The following is an 18,109-nucleotide window of genomic DNA, read 5'->3' as shown; positions in this document are numbered from 1 at the left end:
TAGGTTTTCCACATTTCTAGAGTAAATTTTTATCATTTAGGCTCTATGGCAACCATGGGAAAATGTAACCTCACAAATGGAAAAATGAAAAAAATAATTGTGTGATTATTCAGATTATAAATGGAACCTCTGGCAGAACTGGGAAAACAATCTTAGTCTCCTATTTCTTATCAGGCCTTTGCTTGATAAATGATATTGTTATATATGATATAAAAAGCACACACAGGTTTTTCTCTATATAAAGTTACCTAATTACCATAGAAGTAGGTACCATTTAAGAGAACAGATTTCTGGAAAACTCATACCCATAAGCAACACTGCCAAAGCTTCAACATGCATGCTTAAGAGAATCTAAGAGTTCAAATAAAGTGTTAGAGTGGCTGCCAAGGACCAACCAGTATTTGCTCTTTCTAGGTGACACTGGTGGTATACGGCACTTAAACACTCTCCTGAGACTTGGAAGTGATTGAGAACTCATTTATTTGTACTTTGTTCAAATTATCCGTGATAGTCTGAATGTAAAAATATTCCTTGTTTCCCAGGATAACACTGGGGTGGGAAATGATATAAAAATGTCATTGTACAAATATCTTTTGAAGTTTATATGTGTAATATAATGATGCAAAAGAAGCCTATTATATTTACAACATCATTTGTAGTATTTTAGTGGTGGCAAGGATTGCAATATGTAATTCGAAAGTTTAATTATAAAAAATGTTTAATAACATAGAAGTCCCCATTTAATACATTTGAGAACGTTTATGAAATGAGGATAAGCTTTTCAGGCTTTAAAGGAAACATTAAAATATGTATAAGCTGAATTTCTTTCATTGCAAGATTAAGATGAAACTGTTAGAAAATAATTATAAATGTTTTGAATCCCTCCTAACTTCCTCCTTTCAAAGATATATGATCAGAGAGGTTAAGGCACTTGCCCAAGTACAGAAAGCTTGTTAGAAATTAAACAATTGTAGGTGTCTAGGTGGGTTTCCCATGTGGCGCTAGAGGTAAAGAACCCGCCTGCCAATGCAGGAGGCTCAAGAGATGCGGGTTCGATCCCTGGACCAGGAAGATCCCCTGGAAAAGGAAATGGCAACCCACTCCAGCATTCTTGCCTGAAGAATCCCATGCTGGAACACAGGAGCCTAACACAGGCTACATACAGTCCATGGGGTTACAAAGAGTCAGACATGACTGAGGCGACTTAGCATACACACTGGCATCCGGTAGTCCTATATATTTACTAACTCAGAAAACTTGCTGAGGCTGCTAAATTATTGTTACAGTCATGTACAATTTTCACAATGTAACTATTTTTCAGGTTATGGAAAATCAGAAACCAGCAATAGACCCCCATCAATTTTCCACATTTAAAAAAAAAATGAGTATAATTTTATATTTAGATTTCCCAGGACAGAAAAAAAATGCATAAATTAAACAATCCTGGGTGTGACAGAGGCACATAGTAAAAATTCATTTGACCAGAAAAAGTCATATCATCATTAAGTTTTTTTAATACAATCCATCACTTAACCTCTTTTATCAAAGAATGATGAAAACATGTTTTGCACAGACATAAATTATTAGTTTCCAGTTACACTGCCAACTTGCTGGCCCGAATGGATCGAAATTGTTATTTTAAAATAAATGAAAGAAAAAGTAAAAGAACAAAAGAGTGCATGGATGAAAACCAAACGTAACAAAGCCAACGTGATTAAGAAAACCTATTTGTTAATTTTGCCTTCAAATGTGGCAATTTATAGAAGATAAATTATTCATCAAAAGTAGTCTGATAGGAGTTGAGGGGAGAAAAGTTAGATGACTCAGTCTTCTTACTTCTATGCTGTTTAGACATGTTGAAGCCAGATGTTGCAGCTTTATGGTTCACAAATTTCCAACTAAGGGTTTGAAATCTGAATAGGTGTCTCAGAACACAAATGGTGCTTTTTGTTCGATATTTCTTATTTGTATCATGTAACTATCATTATTAAAATATAAGATCATGACTGTCTTTCTTACTTGTCCTTAGTACTTTGTACTTCTGAGTCTCTGCCTCACCTCTGCCTTTCTATCTCTCCCTCTCTCTCTCTCTCTCTCTCTCACACACACACACACACACACACATACACACGGGCAAGCAGAGGGAGAGATACGCCCAACAGCACAAAGTTTCGTTTTGTCAGGCTTCTCAGAAGCTGGAAGAGTCATGCCATAGCAGATATTCTCTCTTCTTTCCCTTAGAGACACTTTTATACAAGCTAAACAACAGAAGTGATCATATATTTTTATATAATCTTGGAAAATAAGGCTTATTTAATACTGCTTTAGTGGAAAACTATCTGAAACAATTAACTCTGACTTTTAATAGCATCAAAAACAGAGGACAATAACAACACTTGCGTGATAAAAAGTAATGGAACTTTCATTAACTAATTTCATGCTACATTAAAATTTACGGTGCAGCATCCTAATTTAATAGGCCATTGGACAGTTACATTTAGAATAACACAGTTCTCAATGCCAGATATTTATAACTTATAGGTAAGAAAAATTAAACCCAGTAGTTTGGGTAAAATAATGTTTCCTTTATATCACATAAAACATAAAATGCTAGATTGTTATGTTGTTGTTAGTTGCTCAGTCGTGTCCGACTCTTTGCGACCCATGGACTGCAGCCTGCCAAGCTCCTCTGTCACAGGATTTCCCAGGCAAAAATACGGGAGTGGGTAACCATTTTCTTCTTCAGGGGATCTTCCCAACCCAGGGATGGAATCTGCATCTCCTGCGTTGCAGGCAGATTCTTTATTGCTGAGCCACCAGAGAAGCCCTATATGTATATCAGTTAAGCCATATATGCTTGATGTTGAGAATGACGAGGAATCCAGCGCACCAGGTCACTAAAAACAAGTGTAATTATACCCACTGAAACAAACATGCTGGAATTAAATAAGGATGCACTTGAAAGCATATAAAGAAGTGACAGAATCTTATTAAGTCACAAATGGTTTCAAAAAAGATATTTGGATGACAATACGTATTTTATGTATAAATATCTATACATACATATAGTCATATAATGTTAACATATATAGATACATATGGTCATATAATATATACAGTCATACATTATATGTATGGGGCTTCCCTGGTGGCTCAGAGAGTAAAGAATCTGCCTGCAGTGCAGGAGATCCAGGTTTAATCCCTGGGTTGGGAAGATCCCCTAGAAAAGGGAATGACAACCCACTCCAGTATTCTTGCCTGAAGAATCCCATCCATGGACAAAGGAGCTTGGCAGGGTACAATCCATGGGCATGGTTGCAAAGAGGTGGACACGACTGAACAACTCACACTGTCACTGTATGTATGCTGCTGCTGCTGCTGCTGCTAAGTCGCTTCAGTCGTGTCCAACTCTGTGCGACCCCATAGACGGCAGCCCACCAGACTTCCCCGCCCCTGGGATTCTCCAGGCAAGAACACTGGAGTGGGTTGCCATTTCCTTCTCCAATGCATGAAAGGGAAAAGTGAAAGTGAAGTCGCTCAGTCGTGTCCGACTCTTCTCGACCCATGGTCTGCAGCCTACCAGACTCCTCCGTCCATGGGATTTTCCAGGCAAGAGTACTGGAGTGGGGTGCCATTGCCTTCTCCACACTGTATGTATACATTATACATAATATGATACATAATAGTAACCAGCATTAGTCAATGATTCAACTGAACCCCTGTGTGGCTTTTCCTTCTAATTGCCAAGTTTTGGTAAAATATTCTAATTAGCTATAAAGAGAGGCGGAATAGAATGGTGCTAAAATCGTGGGCTACAGAACCAGACAGCCTAGGTTAAATCTCGTTTATTACTTATGTGACATTTAGCAAGTCATTTAACCTTCAATGTTGCCATTCCTTCAGTGATAAAATTACATAATTACAGTCCCTATCTCATGGGGTATTCGGGTAATTAAGTTCATTGATACACATAAAGTGCTTAGAAGAACATTTGGTATTTAATCTGTACTAAACAAACACCAACCATTGGTGGCAGGAGTAAAGCAGTGTCACAAAAATGAGCACTGAAATGTATTTCAAAACGTTCACTTCTGAAATCACTGACTTTAAAAAGGGGAAGACCAGCTTTACCTCTCTTCGGCGTTCCTGGGGGACTGGCTGCCGTGGTTGCTATTCCCGATGAAATTTCGAATTTCTGTGAAGTAAGCGTCTTCCTTGTCATCGAGGATTGCACCTGTGCTTTCCAGTTCAGAATGAGGCGATGATGTTGCCGTACCTGAGGGGACAGAAAGCCTTTTGTGAAAAAGACTATCATTTAGAGGGCGACTTATTTGAAATCTCACACCTTCTTCATTCGATCAATGTTGTTTCCTAAAGTCTTCAAGTATTTTCAAGTATTAATAATGAAAACTTTAGGAGGTCAAGGTCTTCCCAATTTTACCACAGTATCTGTGCCAGTGAATAATGGGGACTACTGTGAACCACTGAAATCATGGGGTACAATCTCCCAAAGATGTTCTTTCTCCCACCAGCTTCCTCCACTGTGATATAGGAACGTTTTTATTCGTAGAATGAGAGTGCAGAGTAAGGCAAATTGTAGAAAGGTCTTAAGAACATTCTGCCAGAAAAAACTGTATACCCAGTCCTGGTGGCAGTTAATATGTATTTATTGCCCCTGTGCTAATGTATGTTATCAAATAAAGCCTGAACACATGCTGGAAATATGGCATTCTGCTTTGTTGAGCTAAGCTGTGGGCAGACCCAGAACACACCAGTCTTGAGACAGTATTGGGTCTGTGGATTATAGAAGGTTCTTCAGTTTCCTTACCTATAAAATTAGAATCAAAATAGCTGTATCAAAAGATTGCCTAAAATTTCCATACATTTACAAATTATAAACTCTTTATAATATGTGGTCAAACTTTATACTAATATTTGCTTCGTTTGTTTATCTTGCCCACAGAATATCTGTGGCTTGATAGTTCATCACAATAGTCTAGATGCCAAACACAACTGGTTAGAATACCCTTCAGCTTCATGAAGTTATAATCTGGGCCAACAAATAAGTATTCAATTTTGACACATTATACTTTTTAAATTATTTATTTGTTTTCTGAAATAATTTTGACTAGAAAAATTATAGTGATATACCATAAGGGTGTATGCAGAAAGTGTTGTCACTTTTGAGTACTAGATTAGACTCTTGTCTCTAAAATCCAATATTTTTAAACCATGATCATTAGAGTTTTGGCTTTAAGGGAAACAAATAGTACATAGTTCATTCAAAAATCATAAGCAATGTCCCTTTACACTAGAGGAAGGATTAATAATAAAATAATTTCCTTAAGGAAAGACTGCTGCTGCTGCTGCTAAGTCACTTCAGTCGTGCCCGACTCTGTGTGACCCCATAGATGGCAGCACACCAGGCTCCCCTGTCTCTGGGATTCTCCAGGCAAGAACACTGGATTGGGTTGCCATTTCCTTCTCCAAAGCATGAAAGTGAAAAGTGAAAGGGAAGTCGCTCAGTTGTGTCCGACTCTTAGCGACCCCATGGACTGACTGCAGCCCACCAGGCTCCTCCATCCATGGGATTTGCCAGGCAAGAGTACGGGAGTGGCGTGCCATCGCCTTCTCCGTAAGGAAAGACTACTTTGTATCAATCCAACTTTTCTCTGTTCTTAAAATCTCTTTTCAGGGATTCCATACATGCCCCCTCCCTTCATTGCCAAGTCATTCCCTTAATTCTCTAGAAACAATTACAGTACATAAGATTGGCATCACACACATATGCCAGCTGGTCAATGTTATCTAAGTATTAGAAGCCAAGGGCTTCCCAGGTGGCACAGTGGTAAAGAATCTGCCTGCCAATGCAGGAGATGCAACAGATGCAAGTTCAATCTCTGAATCAGGAAGATCCCCTGGAGTAGGAAATGGCAACCCGCTCCAGTATTCTTGCCTGGAAAATTTCATGGACAGAGGAGACTTGTGGGCTACAGTCCACGGGGTTGCAAATAGCTGGACACAACTGAGCCACTGAGTACACACACACACACATTAGAAGTCAAAGGCAAGAAAGCCACCATGTCTTCTGCTAACTGCATTAGTAGGCCTGGGTTAAAGGAAGGCTAGTTTTTTTTTGCCATTTTAAACTTAATTTTGCATCAGAATTTGTGACCAAAAATCACACACCACTAGCATTTGCTACAGGCTACTCTGATAAGGCTGACAGTCTTTTATCTCTCATATGTAAAACAGGTCCCCTAGAGAAGTTTTCTGAACTGCAGACTGTTTGCAAAAGCAGCTGTGGTTTCTAGGTTAATACTGAGAGCATGGGGCTCCACTCTGGTCATCCCGGCCAGGCCAGTGGCCACGTTCTATGCCAACAGGGTCAAAGATTGTTCCCTGTAATTTAGAAAATCATGATTCATCAGTCTCCTTTGAGTTCCAACTATGGTTCTCTGTGCTCGAGATTGCCCATTGAGATGCATCCAGAAAATAAAATGGTCCAAATGAAGCTCTGGGTTGTGTATTATTTAACAGTTTACTTCGTTCAAAAATCTCAAGGGAAAAGTGCTACAAATTTTCACAATAGGATCTGATTCTCGTGTCAAAGGGGAATGAGAGATGAGCGATCACAACTGTCTTTTAAAATAAGAATAAGCCAAGCATCTCCTCCTCAGAAGACAGTCAATGACCTACCAGACATGTTCCCATTCTCGTGCTTCTTGAGGTGTCTGTCTAAGTTGGTTTGTTGACCAAAACACCTATCACATAAGTGACACTTAAAGGGCTTCTCTTTATTGTGGATGTTGCGAACATGCCGCTGCAGGTTGGAAGATATGCTGAAGGACCTGTCACAGTACTTGCATCTGAAAAGCAAACACAGAGCAAATATTTGCAAGCAAATCAAAAGACATTTCTCAAGACAAGCAAACCAGATCTCCAAAATTATCACCCATAAAACAACACTGCAGCAAAGATCACTCTCCACATTGCCAAGATTTCAATTCTGGTAAATGACTTAGACTGCATCAAAAATTTTTATAACTTTGTGAAAAATCATAATAAAATACTGATGATTTGATTGCTCACAAGTTTACCCAGGTAATCAGTTTTAGTATTTCAAGCAAAACTGACAAAATTAAAGACATTAAGAAATGGTAGCAGTTTTATTTTCCACTTGGGACAATTAAACCTTCTGTAAACAAACAGGAAACAAATTCAAGTATTCTTCAAATAAAGTAAGAAAATCATTTTTTTACATTCAAAATTTCAGAGCCTGATTAAATAATTTCTTAGTAAACTCACTTTCTCAACTGCTAATCCTAAAGGAAATTCTGCTATCTTCTGCAAAATAACAATAAAGTTTTCTAACTTTAAAACCGGGGCAATGTGAACAGTTTAGTCTGATAGCAAAGACACTAATTTTCATAATCTGTAGTGATTAGGAGCCCCCAAAGCCTTTACTGTGTTAACCTTTAAACCTTTACAAAAGAAAAGGGTGCTAAATTCTCCTTTTTGAATGAAAGCACAAGGTCTTTGTTTACCCATCCCCCCACAATATTCTGAATTTCTCCCAGTTTTCTATTTCTATTTTTCTAAACCAGGTCAGTTTTTTTTCAAGAAAGCACATAATATTGATTGACTAATTGTTTCTGCCTTCCATGATATTTATGATCAAAAATCATAAATTACTGAAGTTCTCCTTTAGTCACAAAATAAAAAAGTAATTCATCATCCCACCCAACTTCCCACCAGCTCTTATGGTAAGGAAGAAAAGTGGTAATTGACACAATTTTTCCCTCTGGCCTTTTAAAGTACAGATTGTGTTAGCTGTTTATATGATTTTTTGTGTGTTGCTTGAAAGGAAAAATCACCTTTCTCTAGATGACTTTTAAGTGAAAATGTCTAACTTAATAACCAAAAAATCCTTAATTCATTCTCCCATGTGTGAAGGGCACTTCTTCTTCCACTTCTGAATGCAGATACACCAATTCAAGGGCTCAACATGAGAAAGTACCCTTTCCACTGAAAGTGTTCTACGGCTGTCTCCATATGATGCCAGAAATCTAGTTAGTCCAGTGGGGAACATAAATTTGTTAAACTAGTTACTTTGGCATAGTATCAGTAAACCAACTCAAGGGCTGATTTAATTTCCCCTTAAAAAACTGTTCTGGCATCATGAGGTCCATCAAATTTAAATTAATAATATTAATTTAAAAATGGATAAGATCCCACATTGATAATTAAGCCTCTGATTTTGGAAAAAAAAAAAAATATATATATATGGGCCTTCTTTGAACTTCCAAGGTTCACTGCAATGAGAACCATGGTACAATGAGCCCAATTGTGTTGTCCTAAGCAGAATAACCTAAAAAACACAGATAGAGAAAACTTAAACTCTCATTAAACTTTTTAGAATAATTTTCACTTAAAATAATTTCTACAGAAATCACAAGGAAGAAACATTTTGTCTTTGACATGCTTCAAACTGCTTGAATGCATAGAAGCTTTAAATCTAATAAATGGCATTGACTTTAACATGAATAAATTCAGTCAATAAGGAAGTTCTAACCAAAAAGCATTTTTTATTTTCTATCTTTCCTCTGCTAACATCTTGGCCAAAAGTTTGAGTGCTTCAGTAAGTTAGTAGGTGTTTAGTGAAGTGAAAGTTGATCATTTGTGTCCGATCCTTTGCGACCCCATGGACTGTGGCCTCTGTCCATGGAATTCTCCAGGCCAGAATACGGGAGTAGGTAGTCATTCCCTTCTCCAGGGGAACTTCCCAATCCAGGGATCAAACCCAGGTATCTCGTATTGCAGGTGGATTCTTTACAGTCTGAGCTACCAGGGAGTAAGTGGATAAAGAACCCCCAAATCAGATCCTAAGTTTCAGAAATTCTAAAAAGAAGTACATAACACACTCATGAACTATACACGATTAAACCATCCTGGTAAACACAGGGGGTATGGGAGCCTTTGAGATCATGGTATGAGACAAAAACCCAGAGTTCTAGATTTGTGTTTTAATTTGGGATCTATTAATATCAGATTTTATAGAACACAAGAGACACGGGTTTGTTCCCTGGGTCAGGAAGATCCCCTGGAGAAGGAAATGTTAACCCACTCCAGTATTCTTGCCTAGGAAATCCCATGGACAGAGGACCCTGACGGGCTACAGTCCATGCGTTCGCAAAGAGTCAGACACAACAACTTAGCAACTAAACGACAACAGTTACAGAAGGCAATTAGCGTATGTGGATCCGAATTTTTTCACTTGTGAAACAGAGGAGCTGAACAAATAATTGTTTAAGATCCTCAGCTATGCAAAATTCTGATTTGTGTTGTTAAAAATACATATATAATAATAGCACCATTTATGGGGCAGAATAAATTCACTGAATTCAGGTACAAAAAAAGAGAAAAATGAGCATGATATCATAGCTGCATACCAGACCCTTGGCCATAACAAAATATAAGTGTGGAAATCTTTCCTTCCATTTAAGCAGAATTCCTTGGATATGACATTTTCTCAAAAAGGGAAATCATCTAACACTTCCCACATTTATATCTCTCTGAAACCTATTATATCCAATGCAATCTATCACATACAAAGTGGAAATATTACTTATAATTACTAATTTACAGAACATGTAGGAAAGCAAAGGATTTAAGAAAATACTTTATTATTATCTGAGTTTAAGTCTCTCTAGTTTTCTCCTAAAGTTTCAACTATTTTCAAATGAACATTGGTCTTCCCACTTTCTTATCCTTGTATATAAAGAAGTATTTAAAAGCTGATAAATTGTTTATTTTAATGAAAAAAGTAAACATTCAGATAAAAATAATTTTACACATATGCAACCCATAAGAATGTCAAAGTAAAATAAAATTACAGTATTACTTAAAATAACTAACATTCATTCTTTGAAGAAATTTTCATGAATTATCTAAAACCATGTGCAAGGCATTGCACATTGAACAACGCAGATGATATTTTAAAACTGGAAGGGAGATGGTGATTATGATCATTCATTTGTAAAGAATAATATTAAAATTAAATATAGTTCCATGTGTCATATGGCTGATTTTGACGCTTAAGAGAATAGGCCAAGAAGCAGTTGAGAAATTGTTGATGGAACTGCTCCCTTCTTATAATACGTTCTATTTTATCTGTTCTACTCCTTTCTTCCTCCTCTCAAGGTAAAATTTATTCTTTAAACATCCTATCAAGACTTGTAGACATTGACTTAGCTATACTGGGAAAACTAAGATATATCTGGGTTGTTAATTCCTAGCAGAGATTTAAGGCTTGGAAAAGGGAGACTACAAGGTTATGATTATTGTCAATTAAAATAGCATGAATCACTGAGGAGAGAAAACACTTAATTTTAAAAATGACTAACAGTTCTTAAAAGTTTATTCTATTCTAGACACTGCTAGAACTTTTAAATTGAGATATAAGAAGATGCGTCAAGAAATTAGGACTCTTCTAAATTTTAATCCCAGCCATTAGTTAATTCTTCTTTGAATCAAAATTGAACAGACATATGCTCAGACATGCACAAAAGTAGCCTCTTTTAAAATTGTGGCAGTAGGTCCAATTTATTACAACAGTTATCAAGATATTTAGTAAAAATCATTGTCAAACCTATAAGGCTGCTCTCCTGTGTGGGTTCTCAAGTGCCGTGTTAGGTTCGCAGATCTTGGAAAAATCTTACCACAGTATCTGTTATGAAAAGATATTTATAAAAGAAAAGTCAGCACAATTGCCTATATTTCACTCAAGCTGCTAAGAAGCCAGATGCTTATTTCTGATTTAATTAATCTTGCATGGAACTCACATGTCTTTGTTATTTAAAATTTGCAACAAAGTCATTCTACAGATATAAATAACTCTATAAATAAAGGCTGCCTTATGAGACCCAGTCCGGGTAAATTTGCTCATGTGTAAGCAAGCAGTTTATGAAAACAGACTTGAGTTTTGATGACCCCCTCCATGTGCCTTTTTTATTAACTCTGTATCTTTACATCTGCAAAACTAAACCAGACAAGGAGATAAAAAAATGATAGGAGCCTGTGGTTCTGGGTTGATATAAACAGATTCAAATGTTTTAACTCATTTTCCATGTTAGCCACAGTGACAACTCTCTGTACATTGAGTGGTATCAGATCAGACAAGATTCTAAGACCTCATCCATCAAGGTATGTTCCTATAAAAGCTTTTCTGGAAAGAAAGGAACACATTTTCCAAATAGCAGATAAATTGATATGCCTGAGTCAGATGCCACAAATTTCTGAGACAATTCAGAAATGATAAGCATGATTTATTTTTAAAAAAGAAAACAGAAACAAATAAAAGCTTTGCTATACTACTGATGAGTAACAAGGCACTTATTAACTAGTTTTCTCACTTATTGACCTTATTTGTCCTTCATTAAGAGCCTTATTCTTAAATACCATGACAATTAATAAATAAATATATGCTTGAGGACAGTAGTATTATACCTTTGGATGAAAATAATTAACTGTGAAAGAAAATTCATAAACATCAAAGTGAAACAAATAGATAGCATTTGGACCATTTCCAACCTCATTTATCACAACCAAACGGCCTGTGTTAAAATTTTCATGTAATAATAATCTTTTAAACCACTATTTTTATATCTCACTAAATAAAGAGTACTTTGAAGTGCTTGAAATCTATCATGGTTGCTATTAATCATCCAATCAAGAATAATTTCCAAAACAAACAGCATGGCCTTTTGAAATCAGAGGGGAGATTTTCGGGAAGCCAGTCATGATCAACTTTGCAGTTACCTGCAGGTATAGCGCTCCTTTCCTTTCCGTAGGAGGTTCTCTGGCAGGGCGTTGGGAGGAGCTCTGAAGTTGAACATGGAGGGAACAGACTGTAGAAGTTCACTGGCCTCTGGTTTCAGGGCACTGAAGTTCTCCAGCTTCTCTGCCATGTTTTCAATAGCCGACATCTGAAAGGCAAAAGCACAAGACCATGAAGGACAGGGCAGAGATCCTTCCTGCCGCATTCGTCTCTAGCAAACTAAGAAATCATTATTAATAAAAGGGAAGCATCAAATCCACTGAATGCAGAGGCTGTAGAAAGAGATTATAGTGTCCCAATATTAAACAGATGAGAGAATTCATTGACTTTAAAGACAATAAAGGTAGAACCAAGCATACACAATGTCATATGAACTTTTCCATAAGACCTTAGTCAGATCACTTTATAATTTGATACACAATAGAGCAATGAAATACACGAGACAACAAAACCAAGTTACAGATTTTATTAAATTAAGAGACAGCATTAGTATCATGCTATTCACTAGGCCCACCTGTGAGTGACTGCAGGAAGGAAGAAATTAATACATCCTCTCCAGAGGCTGACCAGAACCAAGAGATGTTTGGTTCTCTACCCCTCCCCTTTTAGAACAAAAGAAGTCTGAATTCTAACTCTGGCAAGAGGGTTCTTTGGGACATGAGTCCACCATCTTCTTGGCCTGCAAGCTGACCAAATAAAATATACAGTAAAAAATAGTAAACTGGAAATTATAGGAAAATATTCTGTATGCCTTGCCTAAGTAATAAAAACCATAGGAACTAGGAAGTCCCATGAAAAAAACTCAAAGCATGAAAAATATCCAGTGTTCCAAAGTTACTGCTAGAGCCAAATGTATGTAATGCAGAAGGAAAAAATTAAGTGTGTAAGATGTACTTTATGTTAAATTAATATCGATATACTAGATTTTTAAGTGGGATCATACATGAAGAATGTTGGTAAAATATTAGTTTGTCCTGAAAAAGGATTGAATTGAAATGATACTTCATGATATATTATCATAACTTCATATTACATTGGCATGACCACACTCTAGGGCAGTATTCTCATAGAAAAAGTATCCTGCCTAGTTCTTCTCCTCAAATAACCTAATTTACTATGCTTATAATCTTCAAGTTTTTGTCTATCTGCACACATATTTGACAGAGTCATAATCAGAGGGTGGTATTTACTTTCAAAGTTAGCTTGATTCTTCCTATCTATAGTTAAGACAGACTCTCTCCTTTCAACCTTCCTAAAATGTTTCTTCCACGCTCACATTTTATTTGGAAGCTGCTTACTGCTGAATTTGTAAGTAGAAAAAGCAAACTCTCAGGCCATCTTGTAAAATCAACTCATCCATTGTTTATTTGGTTCTCAGGGCACTTTGCCACTGGAGAACACAGAAAGCTGTTAAAAAGGTGTTTGTATTTTGTATGCACTCTGTATGTTTCTCCGAAGGCTAGGGCAGTAGACTAGAAGACTTCATGCAAGGATTAAAACTGGTAAAAACTGTACATTCAAGCAACTGATCAACTCAAGAAAACGATACTTCTGCTGATAAGACAGCAAGACAGAGTTGGAGGCCTAATTTATTTTGAGCTCAGGTTAAAAATAAAAGGCAACAATTTGTACTCAAAAGGATAATTAATAAAATTTATCTTGTGTGGACACATGGCTGGACAGAATACTACTGACTTCTAAAACTAGAGCAAAATCTTAAGTGAATGGCCTAAACATGATTCTCTTCTTACAAAGGGAATATTGTATGCTTGATTTTTCAAACGACTATTCATACGTAGTTAGCTTTCTTTCTTTTTCCTTTATCCTGGAGCCTGGCCTCTCATTTCATGCCCGGACTCCTAATGCTAGCTACAAATTGCAACGTACAGGGCACCACTGCCAATTTGCCAAATGTCTTTCATCAAACACGGTGCAAAAAAATCTCAGAGGAAAGTCAAGATACATTTACTTGTCAGACGACAAATGTGAACGCATTGGGAGGCGGTAGGGGCTGTAAGCTCAGAGGTTTGATTCATAATCACTCAGCTGCTAAAACATTCTCCACAGATGCAAGTGGACAGCACATTTGTCACTATGAAGGATTCTGACACACACTGATCACAGGGCAGAGATATGGAATGATGATGCTGCTCAGAGAGGTTGGCGGAAACTCTGTCCCTAAAGAATATGGTCATTATTCCCCTCTAGCCAGAGCATTAGCATTTTCATATTACTTTGGATTTTATTTATTAAAAATCAATCCAGAAATATTTTATGATACTATTTTATTTGCATTTATTCCTTCTAATTGTTCTTTTCAGAAAATCATTTTGATAATCCGCCCTCCATGCAATAAATTGTCTGAGTGAGAAATGACCTCTGGCCTTCAAGCTGATTAACAGTAACAAGCAAGGGTAAGGGTCATGATGGCATACATTTATGGGGAAGAATAGTAAGTGCAAGGGTGATGATTATAAATGTTTTATGTATGTACATTTAATATTTGAGTAAAGTTTCATTATCTAGTGGTTTTAAATCATTTGAGTGTCCACCCTGCTGACACACAGATTCCTGTGGCAATACATCTTACAGAAACACTTTCCTTTTATATGGAAAATAGCTTACTCATGACTACTATTATTCTCGGCTTTTATCTCGAACACATATAAACTGTAAGTCCTTCAAGTAATTTAACAGCAATTGGCTGTTGAGAAATGTGTCTTGCTTTAGGAGCTACTAATAGCTCCTTTTGAAGAAAGATCACTGTGATTACTTTACCCCAAACTGTTTCAACTTGGCAAAGTATCAAGAAATAAAATAATATATTATGGACTTGACTAAGTAACAGCATTCTTAAGGATAACAAGAAAAAGAATAGTGGTTACTCAAGTGCCTCCTCTATAAGCCACCCCCACCTCTGGCTTCTGGTGTCAAATGAAAAGAAGATTAAATTGGAGTGGGGAAGAAGCAGAGGAGAAAGATGGGAAGTGAGCTGAGGGTAAGTGAGCTCAGTTAACAGCTGAGAGCTGTTAACACCACACTTACGGACACACACACACCCACTTTTTTTTCCAGCTGCTGCTGCTGCTGAGTCGCTTCAGTTGTGTACGACTCTGTGCGACCCCATAGACGGCAGCCCACCAGGCTCCCCCCGTCCCTGGGATTCTCCAGGCAAGAACACTGGAGTGGGTTGCCATTTCCTTCTCCAATGCATGAAAGTGAAAAGTGAAAGTGAAGTCGCTCAGCCGTGTCCAACTCTTCGAGACCCCATAGACTGCAGCCTACCAGGCTCCTCTGTCCATGGGATTTTCCAGGCAAGAGTACTGGAGTGGGGTGCCATTGCCTTCTTCATCTTTCCAGCTAGCAACCACCAAAGCAACATAAAAGCCATCACTGAATCCTCTCTTTCATCTTCCTAACATTTGCTCTCATGTACTTAACATCAGCTGAAAAGAATAAATTTCTCCATTAAGACAGATAGAAGTAACTTGGACAAATACACACTACTATGTATAAAAGAGATAACTAATACAAACCTACTGTATAGCACAGGGAATTCTACTCAATACTCTTTAATGACCTATATGGGAAAACAATCTAAAGAATAGATACATGTATATGTATAACTGATTCACTATGCTATACACCTGAAACTAACACAACATTGTAAATCAACTATACTCCAATAAAATTAATTTAAAAAAGAATAAGTGACTTAGACATCTGCTAGTTGGGGTAGTTTAGCCATTCTGTGATCAACAATCAGTCCTACTCCATATCTTGGGTTAAGATGAGCTTTATCTAGGGTATTGGTCAAAACCTCAACTTCCTCTAGCTATCTAGGCTGACTCATGTGATACTCCTCTTGGAAAAGCATTTATTTTGTAGATGTAGTAAGTTTTAACATTCACTTTAAAGTCTGACTTGGTATTTTAAAAAATCAGGATGAATTGGGATAAATAAAACAATTTAGCTACAAATGCTTTTCAATTATGAAAATAAAAATGAAGGGGACAACATGTACTACAATGAATAGGAAATCTACTGAAAATAAGGGGGAAAAGGAGGCAAAAATCAGATCATATATTTTAGAAAGATATTGCCCCATATCCTATCAATGTCATTGACTAATCTCCAATCAGTAAATGACAGTGGTTTTTTTTTTCCTATAGAACAGTGATTTTTATTTACATATATTATAGTTGTTGATGGTATCTGCAGCCAGATGTCTGGAAAAGGAAGTCATTTCCCCCCCTTCCAGTCCCCTAGAGGCTATTAACTTTAAACTGACGCAAACTAGTATTTAGACACAATTCCCTAGCTTCTACCAAAAATGTAACTATCTCCCTTGTCAAATAGTTCATTTTTGTAAAAACATTTCAGCAGGCAAGATAACATCAACTGGGTCTGAAGCACTTAGCTTAACATTTTTTTATCTGGCAGCCAATAATTGATGACATAAAGAAGTTTCTCATTAAAACTATTAAAGTGACAATCTGATTATACAAAATGATATGTCCAATGGCACCATGAATTATGTGACCTAATGTTTCATAAATTAGATTACACATGGGTTTATCATAAAACAACTAACTTTTCATAAATAACTTATGATGGGAAAGTTTGTAGATTTGGTAGTTTTCTATATTTATTCACTTGATTATCTTGAGAAATCTTAAAATCATGGCCATTTGGGGGAGAAATAAATATTCATATTTTATGGTTGTCTCATTCCATGTATCATATTCTGCAGTCATCATTATAAAATTATAGCTTTCAACCACTAAAATTTATAAAATTTAATATTTTAATACTTTCCACTAATATCCATTTTATAATAAAAATATAAATTACTGCTCTGCAACATCTATGATTCAAAGAGTGGGAGTGTTTCTAAAGCATTGTCATAGCCGTTGCCATACCATTGCATTATCAGGAAAACGCATCTAACTTAAAATCTGAACTGTCTTTGTAAGTTGTAGCAGCACTGACCATTTGTATAGGAGACAACACCTTATTCTTAAAGCAGCTAACAGCAAAACTACCAGCAAGTAAAAGTCAACATTAGAAAGGATGAAGACAATGCGGCATGATATTTAAGACAAACCCTTGCCAGGGAAGGCAGACCAAAAAACACTAGAAATAATAAGCCAGGATAACCAAAGAACAATGCTGTCTACTACACAATTTTGCCTAACATGGAAGTCTCTGTCTCTTTGCTCTTACACTGTGGAAAAAAGTGAACTTAAACCTTAAAAGTTGATAGGATGAGAAAAATCCACAATTCCTCACATATTCCACAGAAGAAATAAATGGAAGAATTTCTGGTAAAGGAAAACTAACATCAGATAGAGGAAACAGGTAAGTGCCAAAGTGTTCTCATTTAAAATAATTTATATTTAATGTTATGGTGACTAAGGAAAAAGTGAACTATATTTCAAGATTTCATCCATACTTTAAAATCAGTATAATTCTTAGTGAGGAAGATAATAAAAAAGAAAAAATATATACACTTAGAGGAAATTGTGTAATACATGCTATTTATATACATTTTAATTGTCTCAAGGTTTATTTGGGAGTGAAACATGAATAAATAGTATTCTTTGTATCTTGAATAAAAAATAAAGCTGTCTCCTAGTGATGTCAACTTACTGTATTTGGAAATATTAATTGATCATTGAGGGGAAGGATAAATAGGGAGATTGGGATTGACATATACACATTACTATATATAAAAGTAAATAATTAATAAGAACCTATTGTATAGCACAGGGAACTCTAAACACTCTGCAATGGCCTATATGAGAAAATACTCTAAAAACAAAGAGTGGATATATACGTATGTATATATGATTCACTATGCTGTACACCTGAAACTAACATAACACTATAATCAATATACTCCAATAAAAATATTTTTAACAGTTTAAAAAGAAAGTTGAGGAAGCGAGTTGTTGGTGATGTTGAGTCACTAAGTCATGTCTGACTCTTTGAGCCACCATGGACTAATAGCCCACCAGGTTCCTCTGTCCATGGGATTTCCCAGGTAGGAATATTTTGGAGTGGGTTGCCACTTCCTTCTCCAGGGGATCTTCCAGACTCAGGGATCGAACCCACGTCTCCTGCACTGGCAGGCAGATTTTATACTGCTGAGCCACCAGGAAGCCTGAAGAAATGGGACCCAATGCTAAAAGATATATTCTTTAGATAAAGATTTTTAAACATTTAGTCTTGTGAATCCACACAGCCAGAACCAAGTTCTGCCTGGGT

At 36.5% G+C, this 18,109-nt stretch overlaps 1 protein-coding gene across 14 annotated transcripts in view; it reads right to left on the bottom strand.

The window, feature by feature from the left end:
• Positions 1 to 18,109, bottom strand: part of MECOM (MDS1 and EVI1 complex locus) — a 627,611-nt gene that overhangs the window by 7,723 nt on the left and 601,779 nt on the right. For all 14 annotated transcript variants that reach the window (XM_027541659.1, XM_027541631.1, XM_027541676.1 and 11 more), the window contains 4 exons: positions 11,821 to 11,987; positions 10,652 to 10,729; positions 6,700 to 6,869; positions 4,132 to 4,276 (listed from right to left, as the gene is read on the bottom strand). In XM_027541659.1, the coding sequence (XP_027397460.1) occupies positions 4,132 to 4,276; positions 6,700 to 6,869; positions 10,652 to 10,729; positions 11,821 to 11,987 (560 nt within the window). The remainder of the gene's footprint in view (positions 1 to 4,131; positions 4,277 to 6,699; positions 6,870 to 10,651; positions 10,730 to 11,820; positions 11,988 to 18,109) is intronic.

This window comes from Bos indicus x Bos taurus, chromosome 1 (genome assembly GCF_003369695.1).
Source record: "Bos indicus x Bos taurus breed Angus x Brahman F1 hybrid chromosome 1, Bos_hybrid_MaternalHap_v2.0, whole genome shotgun sequence".
Classification (NCBI taxonomy): Eukaryota; Metazoa; Chordata; class Mammalia; order Artiodactyla; family Bovidae; genus Bos; species Bos indicus x Bos taurus.
The sequence above is the reverse complement of the archived record's forward strand: the minus strand, read 5'-3'. Positions and strand labels throughout refer to the sequence as shown.